We start from the raw sequence: 14,462 nt of genomic DNA, 5'->3' as shown, positions 1-14,462 counted from the left end.
CAACAACAACAACAACAACAACTCTTAAAGGCATACTATGCAACATTTTTCAGTTAATAAATGTGTTCCATACCGTTTTGGATGATTAAATGAGTCATTTCAGGTTGAACAAAGGTTTTCTCGGCCGCCCTGGTGGTCTGTGGGGGAAATACCGTACTTGCAATTGCAAGAGCCCTCGGCCCGCACCCACAGGCTCAGAAGTCCCTTTTTACGGCGAGAACTCCATGTGTTTTTGCCCTGCCATTCACTATATGCACGCGCGAAAGCAACAACAAAGAACCGCGAGGTATTTTTTTTTCTTGTTTTTTATTATCTTTTTTTTTTTTTTTTTTTTTTTTTTTAATGTTGCCGAGGTGTATCTCGCCAAGATAGCGCTGCTTGATGTTCATACTTTCACTGAGTTAGTCATTGTTTGTACTGCCGTTTTTTCCACTTTTCGTTGCGTTCGCCTGTCTGCTAAGCTCAAAACAACCAAGGCGCCTAGCTTGACAGAGAAACCAGAACAGCTGAGCATCTTTATGACAGTGCACTTTTACTTTTGCCCTCTGGGGGGAGCCTCGCTGGAAAATCAACCCCGGTTGCATAGTATACCTTTAATGCATCACGTGACTTTTGGCAGAAATCTACCGCAGAAGGTGTGGAATTGTTTCGTAGTCGAGCAGAGGCTGTTTAGTGTGAGCAGAGACCGTTTTGTACTCGAGGACAACTTTGGGGACAGTTTGAAAAACAATTTTTTTTTGGGTGAAACACATTTCTCTGTGTACAGCGTTTTGGCAGGAAACTAACTCCATAGAAGCCTTGGAGCAGTTAAAAAGTTTGCTCCTCAGTCATGTGACTTAGGCCCATCCAGACTTTAACAGGTTCTTCTTCCTCTCCACTGAGGCTTTCTCACACTCAAGGGTACAAGAGGAAAGTTTAAGCTGTCAGATCAGTTGGAGCCTGTGGTTTATGATGCGGTCGACTAAAAGTCCAACTTTAACACCTATAGGATCAGGGACCCATCAGGAGACGAGAGGAGAGTTCACATCAACCTGCTGCTCCAAGTCAATTTCTTACCTTTGGACATTTCATTGAGGATCCAGCCCTCTGCTGGTTTGTCACTGTTTCTGAGAAGTTGATGTTTCATTGGTGGAAGAAGATACTGGCACCTTACAGCCTGACACCCCTCCTTGTGTCAGCGAGTCCAGTGGCATTTACACATTATCCTGAGTTCAGCAACAGTCACCGGATGAGAGGGAGGATCCACCTCCACCTGCTGTGATGTCTTCTCCTTCACCTGAGTGGGCTGGTGCTGGTGCTCCTTCAATCCCCTCCAGAGAGTCTCAGATACATCAATGCGACTCTAATGACCATCAAGACTCAACATTAGGTCAAGACTGACAGCACGGCTGTCTGAGTCATTCAGTCAGTATGTAGGTTGATTGAATCAATGGTTCAGATTGAGCCTGTTGTGGATCAGAGTTCTCTCCCTGTTATAGATCTCTGATTGGTTTTAGCACCAGTCTGTGTTCCTGGTCATGTGACTGCTAATTCTTTGAGTCAGCAACTTGCTTTTTATGCAGACGGCATGTCAACGTTTTCATTTCTGGTATTCTGGGTAAAGGAAATGGCCAAAGTAATGTGGTGTATGGGGAACCACGGCCTGTCTAGTAGCTTTCTGTTGCCACTTAGTCTTTTAGTTGTTGGTTTTCTGCTGATTTTGTCCACTGACTGTGGTGAGTTGTTTGACCTGTATTATATGTTCTTTCTTATTATGTTTAATTTTGTGTTGTTTAAGGGGCTGAATGTAACAGGTCTCTCTGTTGATATTTATTTTATAAAACAAAAGTTGGCTATTAATGAAGTTGTTTGTTCATAATTGACGGTTCCTGTGCTCCTTGGTGTCTCTTGGGGATTTGGTCCTCCAGCTTTGTTCCTGTTTCTTCTTCTTTTGTCTGGTGTTCCACAGGTATTTATTTCTTCTTCCCTTTTTATTATTTGTCCCTCAGGGAAGGAATGAGTTTTACAATCTACTGCAATCCTTTTTTTCTATCGTCCAAATGTTTATTTGTCTTCTCTTTATTAATGATAAGTCTTTGCAGATTGACATTTCAGCTGTTATTAGACCGTTATTGCACTTGATGGAGCCACTAGCTTAAGCTTTTTATGATCACGATATACAACATATGCTACCTTGGAATATTGTTTCATATAAATCTGAAACAAATGCTAATTTTACATATTTTGATTTTCAGGTCTAATAAACGGAGAGCGCCTCCAAACACATTCCCAGTGTCTCGTGAGTCTTCTAATCATCTCACAACGCAGAAGTTAATCATCACATGAATACGTCAGCCGGTCCATTCCAGCTGAATCCCAACAGCAGCAGCCGTGGTTCTGCTCACAGCAACATCAGCAGCTGCTGGACATCCTGCCAGGATTAATGAAGCTGGGACTGAACGTCAGGGTCGTCCTCCAGAAACTGATTCCTGAAATCCTTCTCTGGAAAATCATTATTGTTTAAAATCAATCTGAACTGGTTTTTATCTGATGTCTGGAAACACATTTTTATTTTTCAACACTTTTTGTTTTCTACATTACAAATAATGAACAGATATTTTGTCTATTCTATTCATTTTCTTTGATTTGTATTTAAACCGAGAGACCATAACAACATCCTTTCTGTCTAGGATCAATTAATTATTTTGACTCTGATCTATTCTCGCTGGTTTCCTCGTTTACAGACAGAAACTTTCAGGAAAAGTTTCAGAATAAATATTTGATTATAACCCACAGAGGCAGCAGTCCCAGTGTGTTAAAGAACAGAACCAGAACCTGGAGCTGGGTCTTTAGATCCATGGATGCTGCAGTTTCATCTACTGACCAGCAGAGGGAGGCAGAGAAGCTGATATCCAGGATCATCAGTTTCAGAGGTGCTGATAGGATGTCTGCACGGTTTAAAAGCTGAAACATGTTCTGGTTTCTAATTGTTGTTTCTATGTATTTTGTGTCTTGATATCATTTGTGATTTTTCAGCCTTTAATTTTTATGATTTAATGTGAAATAAATAAATGTTTTAGCTTCTTAGCATCACAGGGATTATTTATTTAGCTTTTAGAGAGTCCTGTCCCTTTAAATGACGGACAGCCAGTCCAGGGTGGACCTGTAACCACTGATGGATGGAGATGTGGACCAGCGGACCAGCCCGTCCCAAAGGTTCTGCAGAGATTACTGAGGAACACATGGATCAATGTTGATGGAGACATTTCATCCACAGGCTTTCAGTTCTGGTTTGTTGTTTTGTTAGATTCACTTATACAAAATATACAAAAATATTTAGATGGTAAAGAATATTATCTGCAGGCCATTAATAGAGACTTAATCAACGATTAAAATAAAAAATAAACAACACATCTTCAAGGTCCGGTCTAGTTTTATTTTACACTCTTATTTTTGTATTTTATATTTTTTACCTTTCCTTTCTGGCAATAAGAATTATTGTCTTGATGTAAAAAAAGAGAAAGAAAACAGAATTAACGTTACAAAAATATTATTCTGAAGTCACTATGGCCTCACTCGGACATAGGAGGCCTGGAGACATGATGGCTGTGTATGAGATCCACTGTTTGCTGAGTGCAAGGCTGAATGCTGCGTAGATGCTGTGCAGGATGATTATTGTCTAGGATAGACTGTCTTTGTTTTGTCTCATGCCAAGGCCACTGTGCAGTATTAGGGAGAACAGAAAGCGAGACAGACAGAGACAGGGCAGAAACAGACTGCAGCAGGACCGTGGGGTGCGATTACTTTCCATCGATGTGATCTCTGTTTTTCAATAAAAGTGCTGGAACTTCATCCCCACCGTCTCCTTATTCAGTAACTCTGGGAACTCAGTTATTATTGTTTAGAGTTCGATCCACATTTACTTTCTCGAGTGAAGCCTTACTGCTTTCTCCATAGTGCTTCAATTGATTTATATATGTGTCATGGTTTTTAGGTGTTTGGTCCACATGCAGAACACAATCGGGAGGCAAGAGCAGTTTAAAGATATTTATTCCAGGCTGGGAGATACACTGAGAATAAGGCTGACAGAGTGAGCGGCCGACAGTGATCGAGACGCTGGGATCAAAACACTGTGGGAGAAAAAGAACAGGTTAAGCAAGGCAGATATGAGAATCTAACTGTAAGGTGGGTACTTACCGCCAGGCACAGGTAACCTAGCCGGGGGGAGTGGAGCGGAAGAACGGGTTCAGTGGAACTCTTCTCTAGGTGGAACTAGGTGACCGAGTGACAGGTGAACAGATGGAACGGAGGCGGGGAGCCTGAGCAGCACTGCAGCAGGAAGCAGGAAGCAGAGAGCAGCCGAAGGAACCAGGGTGAATCCAGGGAAGGGAACTCTTGTCCGACTTGGTAATACCAAGGGGCTCGAGGGGAAAGCCAGAGCAGAATCTGAGCAAAGTGGATTCAGGAACTTGATTTTAAGCTTCAGCACTTGAAAGAGCATCTGGAGAGTAATCCAGAGCACAAGGCGATCACAACGGTTTAACACTCTGGCGTCCTTCAGCTGACTGCAACATGCTGTTAAGCTCCAGGCTGGAGCTGCTGAAACGAGGTGCAGGTGGGCGCCATGCACACCTGTCAGCTACAATTACCTGTGATAGGGAAAGAGAAGAGAGCAGGCAGCGCTGACAGAAGCTGTACAGCACAGCCTAAAGAACCCTGACAATATGTAATTTTTTTTATTATTTTGGGATTTGATAGGGTTATATTTAATAACCCCTTTTATCCTAGAACGAAATCCAAACAAATACAAGTTTAGACTCTTCCAACAGAAAGAGGGCAGAGGAGCCAGGAGCTTGAGACGCCTTCCATCACAGTCCCGGCCCGTCTGCCTAGATCTACCTTTGTCTTTCTCCTTTATTGTCGGACATCGGGGGGGCAGGAGGATTCAGGAGTTCACAACATGGGGCTTAAAACACAAAAGAAGGTACAAGGGGGGTTTGCAACATGGGGTTTGGCATACAGAGACATATATGATTATAATATACAGCAAGACATTCCTGGTCTGGGAGGAGCATCTGTTCTCCCTGTGGGAAGTTAAAACAATAGAACATTCCTGCAAGCCAGCTCTTTAAAACAGACTAAATGCCTGTAACTAAATAAAAATAAAATGATTACATTCATATAATTCTAACAGGATTGTTTCAAATTTAATTGAAACGGAAACAGAAATGTAAAACAAAAAGAGAAAGAAAGGAAGAGAAAAGGTCAGGCAAACGTTAAAAGGGAGAAACTGTGACAAAAATAGATCAGAGGAAAAAGGCAGTAAAAGATAGAGGAGAGGAAAAGGAGAGAGAATATAACATCTTCAGTCTGCTTCTACACCTGCAGAGAGATAAAAGAACAGCAACAGTCTGTGATCCTAAATTCAGCACCAAGCTGAATGTCTCTGTGGGAACATGAATGTTTTTAGTCTTTCTGCATCATGTCAGGCAGATTTTTTCCTCTGCTGTCAGATTCAAATCCAGACGATGAAAGCAGCCAGCAGCTTGAGCTGAGCAGCCAATCAGCAGCAGCAGTGTGATCTGTGGGCTGCAGGGGCTGATGGGAGCTCTGAGGAGCTGCTAGAAACCACGTGGCCCTCGTCTGATCTCACAGCTCGTCCTTGTTTGGCCTCAGCTGCATCAGAGCGCCACTTCTCCCCAGGTTCACCAGAGGAAACACCACTGCACAAAATGCTTTTCCTCCCAGCTGCTGCTCTCTGCTGTCTGTGTTCAGGTGAGTGTTTGCAGCCAATCAGGAGCCAGCAAAGCCCACCTGGAGCCAACACTGTCACACTAACCTTCACCTGTCTGTCTGTGTCTCTACAGCGCTGACTGCCATGGCAGCACAGCTGCTTCAGGAGGATCTATCTCTGACCAGGAGAGAAGGTCAGAGTGTCTCCTTCAGCTGTGGAGGAACTCATCAGTGTTACTATAATGATGAGACCTACTGGTACCAGAAGAAAGAGAATGAAACATTTAAAATAATTTTTCGTTTTTATAAGAGTAGTTGTGAAATTCTTAAACAGTACGATCATCCTGAGAAAGATGATTTCTCATCAGAGAGAATTCAGAACGGCTGTGCATTGAAGATAGATAAAGTTAAACTAGATCATTCAGCCTCCTACTACTGCAGCTGTGTGGTGTGGAGCTCCCACAGTGAGAAATGATGCGTGCAGCCTGAACAAAAACCTCCAGATGAACAGATGTCTGAGCTGCACAGTTCTTCTTCCTGTTAGAGGAGAAGAAGTGAAGCTTGATGGCTGCTTTCCTTCTTCAGGCCCTTTGGTGTCTTTGTTGTGAATAGAACAACTCTTCAGCAGCTTGAACAGATCATCTCTTCCTATTCCAGCCATGATGGTGTTTGGCTCATGAAGAGAGGAGCTGATTCCAGATCACATTCACACATTGTTCACCTTCATCTCAGACGCATTTAGAGGCTGAACAACAACTGTCTCTGGTTTTAATGCTGGCATTTTCATTCTAAGCTTAGAAAAAGACAAAGATGCTAAAGTAAACTTTACAAATAGAAACAAAGCAGAGAATCTCTGAGCTGCTGCTGGAATAAAGTCTGTTGCTTCTTATTAATGTTAATAATCTCTCAGTAAAACACTTCCAGCAGATCTTGTTGTTTAACAGCTTTCAGCAGATTTAGGAGATCATTTCACTTTATTCTACTTTAAAAGACAAATCTTGGACTGATCTCAGGTCAGCATTTGGGATTTTATTTATTTTTAAATCTAAATAGATGCTTAGATTTCTATTTTGCCCCTAATACATTTTTTGTTGTTTTTAAGGTTTTTAATTAACCTTTAATCATGTCAGAATTGTTCAACAGTACAATAGAGCGATAAATAAAATAATATTTAATCTAAGATGAAATTTCTCCTTTTTAATAAGCTGTTTTCAGGCTGATCTGTATGACAGTAATATCTGTGTATAAAGTCTACGCTCCTGTTCTTCTCCATGAATTTCTCTGACTGTAAAATCATTCTAGCTCGTCTTCATTTTCTTCAGTCTGGCTGGAGATAATCATGAAGGAGGAGAATCATCCAGGACCGGTTCTGGTCCAGTTCTGGTCCAACTGGATGTTTCCATTCTTTTAAATCCAGAGAAAATAAAGAGAATTGTGAGGTGAAGAATGTTCTGTTCCCTCTGTAGTTCAGCTGCTTCTCAGTGTGTGTCCATTAAATCAGAAAGTTTTCCCTCGGGCAGATTTCCTCCTGGAAGATCAAACTAAATGACTGAGGCTGGTGGAACTGATCCTTCAGACGCCTGACAGACGCTCTTGGAGTCTGAAGGGGGTCCACTCCTCTGGGTTCTGCTTCTGCTCGTCCAATCATTGCTTCTTTAAGGACTTTGTCTTGTTGTCTGCAGCTGTGTCCAGGAAAGCTTCTCCAGCCGTAGGAGACGATATATTCATCAGCCACAGTTGTGTCTAGTCAGGGATGTGCTGGTGGAGCAGGAGGAACACCTTCAGCCCATGGATGGAGGCCTTAAGTGTCATGATTTAGGTCTTTGTTCCTTCTTGTTCTGGACTTTTCTGGACTTTTGCCATCAGCCTGTCTCCTCTCAGCCATCAGCCACTATTCAATCAGTTCAGTCAACAGTCAATTAGCTCACATCAACTCCACCTGCTGCCAGTAACTGCAGCAGAGCTTTCAGCTCCATTGTTGTCTGTGATTCCTGGTGTTTCTTACTGGATATTAGTGACTAGGACAACCCCTATACGCTGCTGTAGACAGAGATAGAGACACAGGAAGATAGAGGATGGATAGGTCTTCTTTATTGAAGCCTTTAGTCTCTTCTCCAACAGACTTCTTCAGTCTGGATAGGGAGGAACATTGTTTTCGCAGAGGAGTAAAGGAGCCATTATTGGGAAGAGAAACTTCCATCACTAAACAGGCTCCAGTTTGCCCTCTTCTAATGTTATTATTGTGAGCATCAGTCAGCCTCCAGGGAACAATGAGTGGCCGTCACAGCAAGGCAGATGGTCCTCTTTTACATGTGAACAAGCAGTTTGATTTTCATGGTTAAACTTGTTGATCCACTGAGCAAAGATCCTGCTGACTGAGTTTATCTGGAACTGCTCTGACTGAAGAAGTCTGAGGAGAAGAGACGAAACATTTCAGCACAGAAGAACCGTTCAGAGGACCTGTCCTGTTTCTGTTCCTCCTTTTTGTAGTTTCTACCTGGATGATTGAGAAGCATCAGGACATGTTGACAGTGACACATTCATACAGGAACCATTGCTATGCATTGAGTCTCATCAACAAAACCTGCTGTTCTAAGGTGGAATGTGACTTATCTGTAAAAATAAATAAAATGGATGTAGCATATTTGACTCTTATCTGATTATATATTATGGCTCAAATTAAAGCTGAGAAAATGTTCTGATACATAGAAATGTTTTCTCCTACAGAAACACGTTGTGCTATAAAGATGCTGTCAGATTATTTTAACAGCTGAAGCTGCTTTATTGGGTCACAGTTGATTTTGTACCTTCTGATATATTGAACGATGAAATATTTCCTTTTTGGTTCATTCTGGTTCGCTGCCCCCCCACCCCTGGTCTAGAACCGCCCCCGCTCTGACTCCTGATGACCTGACAGGCTAATCTATCACCAAGGGCCAGAACCAAAGGCTGTGTTTGGGTCTTACTTGATTATTTTCTAATGATTTACGTAAATCCTGCAAACTGATAGCAAATTGAAAAATGGTGTAAGTCAGGTGCTTCAGTGATTTCATTCTAGTAATAGTAATAGGGGAGCAGTGGGCTGCCATATGCAGCGCCTGTGGAGCAATCTGGGGTTTAGGGTCTTGCTCAGGGACCCAGAGTGCAGGCAGTGGGGATCGAACCGGGTACTTGCATCCTTCTCTGAGTGCAAGCGCACTGCTCTAACCACTAGGCCACGACCCCCCATACACTGAGACACAGCTCGGTAGGCAATTTGGGTTTAAGTGCCTTGCCCAGGGGCACATCCACATGTGACAAGAAGTTTCTGATCAAGAAGTTTCTAAGAGCTTGGAACATATGGTTTCTGTTTTGCTACCACAACTAAAGCAATAGAGTTTGGACTGAATGAATGACATCTGCGTTAACTGTTATGCAAAAGGGCGGGAAAATGTGTCAAACCAACGAGAATGGGTTAACTCATTTGCAAGAGGTGTCTTTTGCTCTGCTGAGATGGTGATGAGGCAGATTGAGAGGTTGCCAGTTTCTTCAAACAGGTCAAAGAAATCAATAAAAACTGTAATTTTTACCCGACTTGGTAAAAGTGTTAAAAATACTTTGTTAATGCTGAGAGGTCAGAGAGAAGTGCTGACGCTGCAGGAATCCCTCCATCTTTGTCAGGGGAGAGTCTGAAAAGGGGCGGGGTCTTTGCTCGGCTCTATTTTCCTGCCTTGAAACGTTGGTAGAGTGATTAAAGGAGGCAGTTTGGTTCCCAGCTCAGACGCAGCTCTCTTTCTGCTTCATGACACCTTCAGCTTCCAGGAAACCACAGACCACCAAGCAGCATTCATGATCTCAGGAGATTTCAGCAGCTGCAGCTCAGACTGAACACACTGAAGACTTTCAGCCAGACAACATGCCAACAAAGAAGGAAACACACTGGCATAGATGAGAGGCTTCATCCAGGATGTCTGCAGAGCTTCCTTCACTCCTACTTTGGACCTTCAGAGCACATTTCTGATGTTCTGCCAAGGATCCAGACAGGAGCTCAGAGCAACTTCTCCAAGACAGTTCAGCTCTGATCTCCTGAACATGAGCTCATGTTCCACCACTGCTTGCTTCTCATTCAGACACTTTTTACATCTGCATCCAGTCATGAAGAAGCAGCAAACTTTCCTCCACTTGATCCTGAGGACAACATGAAGATGTGAACTAACTCCCAGATCCAGTCCATGTGGACTAAAGTAGTGGAGCGAGCCACTGACTGACATCAGCATCAGAACCATGCTGCTAGTGTGGCTGAAAGAAAAGAGAAGAAGAGACGGTCATGTTGATGTGAACATTAGAGAAAGACATGATGGAGCTGAAAGCTGATCCTGCTTCATCATCTGGACTGCTTCTCCTCAGCCGAGCCATTCAGCAGCAGACGGCTTCTGGTAGCAGTCTTTGTCCCTGTGTGGAGGATACTGCTACCATCTGTGCTTCTGGAAGCAGCTGGATGGAACAGGTAAGAACCAACATTTATTGTTTGATTGGACAAGTTCACATGTGTTTAAAGTCACTTTCTGCTGCTTCAGCATTTACATGTTAGTTTTTATCATTAGGAGAGAATTCACCATGAAAACATCAAGAATTTAGGAGAAACATGTGAAAAGTCTCTGAACTTTGTAATGATATAACTTTTGTATTTTCAATAATATTAGAGAATAATATTTGAAAACCTTCAGTAACTCTGACTCTGTAATATCTGCTAATATTGCTGATAAAAGTCTAATTAGTGTAAAATCTTCTTTAAACATTTACTAACAGCTAAAACTCAGTGTTACATGAAGCTGAGAGAGAAAAACTGAAGATAATCAGACTGAAAAACAGCAGAAAGGTTTTTGTATCAGTCCTTCTCACTGTGGGGGCAGTAACTATGACTTCCAGTTTGGTTCTGGAACCAAACTGTTTGTATCAGGTAAGAACAACATTTATTGTTTTATTATCGAAGTTAAAATGTCTTTAAATCACTTTCTGCTGCTTCAGGATTTTAAACTACTTATTAATTTTTTTTAAATATTCCTGTTTAATGTGCTGAAAATGCATCAAATGCAAATATAATTTAGACACAAAAGGATCAAAAATCTCTCTGAATGAATCAAACATTTAAGTTTCTAAAGGTTGTAAAGTTTCTTGGTAATAAATCCTGAATGTTTCTGATCAGCAGAGATGAAATCTGCTGAAAATGAGTCCAAAGGTCCAAAGGTTCTGGTTCTGGTTTTAAGTTCAGAGTGGAGCAACAGAAGCATTTTGCTGCCATGAATCAAAGGATTTTCTTCTGCTGCTTTTAAACAGTGTTCAGTGAGGCTGCAGGGTGGATCAGTGGGGAGAGCAGCGGCACCACGTTCTCACCCTGTGGCTCCTGGATGCAGCCGTTCTGGGTCAGAACCCGGAGCCCGGCCCGTTTACTGCACAGCTTCTTTCCTCTGACGCCTTTTCTCTCTCATTTCTGTCACAGAGAGAAAAATATTATTTAGAGTCAACGTGTTTGAAAGCTGAAATATTTACTGAGAAATGATGAAGATGGTATTTTAATTAATATTTTATATTTGATCGTCATTAATGACAGAATGAGACGGATGATTTCATGTTAAAGTTTTTCCTTTTAGCATTTAAATAAAACACATTTTTAACAATTATAAAAGTATAAATATTTAAATTTGGGTAAAATTAAATACATATTTTAAATCTTTTTAACATAAAATTATATATTTCAAAGAAGAAAAGTTTCTAAACATTAAATAACAAAGAAATATTTCTCAGTCGGGTGAGTTGATATTTTCTGATAAATAAAAACAACTCAGGCTATAAATGTTGTTGGTCAAAGTTGTTCATATTTTGAATCTATTAAATCAAACAGAAATATAATAAAACTAAAGAACAAACATGAGAAAAAATCTTGAAATTATTTATAAAATGTCTGCTGCTTCATTTCTGACACGAATATAAAGAAAAACTGCAGATAAAAACCAAAGATCTGAAAGTATTTAATGACGTGTTGGACGAGCAGATTTTAGATTTCACCATTTTATCTCGAACAAATAGAAATATGATATCATCACTGATTTTTTGAAACATTTGTTTACATTTATTTTATTCCTAGAATCAGATAAATGTCAGAAATCTGCCGAATTTAAGCTAAATTACTGCAGAAAAATTAATTATAGGAGAATTTAGGATTTTCTTCTGGTTTGAGAATTAAAGTTTTTTGTATATAATTGTGTTGTTTGAAAAAAGAATCTAAATGTGAAATAGAATATATATGTTGAAATGTTATTTCTTGTTAAATATGTTTGTTATGAACATGAATGACGGAAAAAGAAAAAAACAGTAATTTGTCATTTTCTGATCATTTAATGATGTCAGTGAAGCTCAGAGTCGCATAAAAACACTGAAGTACTGAGGAACAGTCGGATCAGAACATCTGATTTATTTTGTGAAAATGATGAAACCAGAAAGACAAAAATCTATAAATGCTTTAATTTCTGTTAATTCTGCTGATTTTCTACTGACAGTGAATGAAAACACGAGATTAAGGTCAGAAAATGACATCAGAGCAATAAAAGCCATTTTAATGCAGAAATGTGTCCTGAATGAGAAGCATGTTTAAAAGCTGCTTAAAGTGATTTTCTAAAGGTTCTGTTCCTCTGACCAACGGGCCTCATCAGAACCAGATTCTCATTTATTAAATGACTGTAAATAGACGTGAGAACAGCAAATGGACTGAATTCCTGTGGAGCTTTTCTGCTCATACCGACCACTCAGAGCTTCAACTAGAGCCACGTTCAGCCAGTCTCACACATTCAGTCACCGCTACGCAGGGCAGGGCGCTACGCAGCCAGGGCCTCACTGCCTTGCCCAGGGGCACATCAGCATGAGGCAGGAGGAAGCTGGACTCAAAGCAGCAGCTTTCAGGCTCCAAGATGGCTCCTCTGTTAAGCCCCAGAAGAGAGCAGAGTTCCTCCAGGGACAATATCTGCTGGTTACTGAGCTTCCAGCTGACCTCCAAACGGCCCAGCAGGCTCCGCTGAGAGAAAACAACATCAGAACCATGAAGATTGTGGAGAAGAAGTCTGAGCAGAACAGAAACTGGAGGCTGGATGTGTGTGTGGGGCATTTCTGGTGAAAGCAGCTTTTCTTCCTCCTCCAGTGAAGTAAGTGGAGGTGGGAGAGGAGCCAGAAATGTCCTCCAGTCAGAGCCCAGTTGCTCTGAGAGAAGAAGCTGTGGTGAAGCTGCCATGAGTCAGTGTCTGATGTGAAGGTGAATCCAGAGTCTGCAGGTAACTCTGGGCTGCATTGATGAGTAGTTCAGGGATCAGAGTCCATGGAGTTTGCAGGATCAGACTGAATGCAGAGCTGCAAGCTGCTGCTGACTGTGTGAATGTGTGTCTGTGCTGCTTGTTGCTGCTGTCAACCTTCAGATGTGCTGCCAGTGAAGCCCGTGGTGAGCGTGTACCCAGCAGCATCCAGAGCCCACCTGGAGGGGAAGAGCTACCTGCTGTGTCTGGCCTCAGGCATGTTTCCTCCTCTGGTCCACATCTCCTGGCAAAGACAGAAGGAGGACGGTGGTCTGGAGGATGTGGGAGAGGGAGAGCAGCTGGAGCTCAGAGAGTCGGGACGCAGCGCCTCCATCAGACTGCTGGATCTGGACCTTAACGTCCCCCAGAAATACCTCTGCTCTGTCAAGCATGAGGGGGGCCCAGTGAAGGCCCACAGCCTGCAAGGTAATGAAGGCTTGGTGACTGTGTTCAGCAGCTTGATGTGGAGACGCTGTCAGAGACAGCAGAGGAGCAGAGGACGCACATTTGTCCCTGCAGCTCCAAAGCTTTGACTCCTTTTCTCTTTCAGAGCTTCCAGCTCCAGCCTCCTGTCCTCCAGAGAGACCAGACCTGGCAGCTCTGCAGCAAGCTGACTGTAAGATCACCTGCTGACAAATCCATGATCAGCTTCAGCTCATCACAAGCTGTGTTTGTAGATTTCTGAGGTGTGTGTGTCTGTGTGTGTCTGCCAGTGTCCTTCCAGTCTGAGTGCAGGGTGAAGCTGCTCTGCCTGCTCTACACAGTGCTGATAGTCAAGAGTCTGGTGTACTGCTGTGGACTCTCTCTGCTGATGATGCTCACAAACCAGGGACCGTCCACCACCTGAACACACAGAGCTGACTCTCTGCTTTCTCTCCAGCTTTTCTTCCTCTGCTCGTTGCTGATTGCTGCTTTTAAAGCTTCTTCTGACGTCTTGAAGTCGCACATTAAGTCAATCTTTTTATTGCAGCTTCACAGAGTTCCTGTAAGGATTTCCATCCAGATGATGACATATTTCTGTCCTGACTGTAATCTGTGTTCTAGTAACTTTACATTTAGATCCTCTCTGATTATTTTCTGTCAGCTCCAGATTTGATGGTTTGTTGTCATCAGTTTGGTCTTTTTTATTTCATTGTAACACAACTTTGTGGACAATCACTCCTGTTTTTATTAAAACCTTTTTGTGGATAAAATGACCTCATAAACTGTTTGTGTTTGTTCTTCAATGCTCCATCTAACTCTGAGTCTTTGTCCAACATATTTCATCACACACTGCAGCTGATGAGCAACATGCTGAGAATCGATTAAAGGACAATCAGCTCAGTTTCACAGAACCGTCTGAATCAAAGACTTTTATCAAATACACATTTTTATTGTTTAGTTTTAAAGCATCAATGACAGGAAGCTGGAGACTCATTTTTATTAAAAACG

At 42.0% G+C, this 14,462-nt stretch overlaps 1 protein-coding gene across 1 annotated transcript; it reads left to right on the top strand.

The window, feature by feature from the left end:
* Positions 1–5,550: 5,550 nt before the first annotated feature.
* LOC118561432 (immunoglobulin kappa light chain-like) lies at positions 5,551–14,050 on the top strand. The gene is made up of 6 exons (XM_036133523.1): positions 5,551–5,754; positions 5,847–6,162; positions 10,605–10,651; positions 13,155–13,457; positions 13,582–13,647; positions 13,745–14,050. The coding sequence occupies exons 1-6, from the start codon at positions 5,712–5,714 to the stop codon at positions 13,876–13,878; spliced, it is 909 nt and encodes a 302-aa protein (XP_035989416.1). The 5' UTR covers positions 5,551–5,711; the 3' UTR covers positions 13,879–14,050.
* The last annotated feature ends 412 nt before the right edge of the window (positions 14,051–14,462 follow it).

This window comes from Fundulus heteroclitus, unplaced genomic scaffold, assembly GCF_011125445.2.
Source record: "Fundulus heteroclitus isolate FHET01 unplaced genomic scaffold, MU-UCD_Fhet_4.1 scaffold_63, whole genome shotgun sequence".
In the NCBI taxonomy this organism is placed as follows: domain Eukaryota; kingdom Metazoa; phylum Chordata; class Actinopteri; order Cyprinodontiformes; family Fundulidae; genus Fundulus; species Fundulus heteroclitus.
The sequence above is the reverse complement of the archived record's forward strand: the minus strand, read 5'-3'. Positions and strand labels throughout refer to the sequence as shown.

Bases quoted from the DNA above. Each gene is read 5' to 3' on its own strand.
- LOC118561432 (XM_036133523.1), top strand. From the start codon at position 5,712: ATGCTTTTCCTCCCAGCTGCTGCTCTCTGCTGTCTGTGTTCAG. The intron at 5,755-5,846 runs GTGAGTGTTTGC...GTGTCTCTACAG, and splicing joins TCTCTGCTGTCTGTGTTCAG to CGCTGACTGCCATGGCAGCA. The intron at 10,652-13,154 runs GTAAGAACAACA...GTCAACCTTCAG, and splicing joins AACCAAACTGTTTGTATCAG to ATGTGCTGCCAGTGAAGCCC.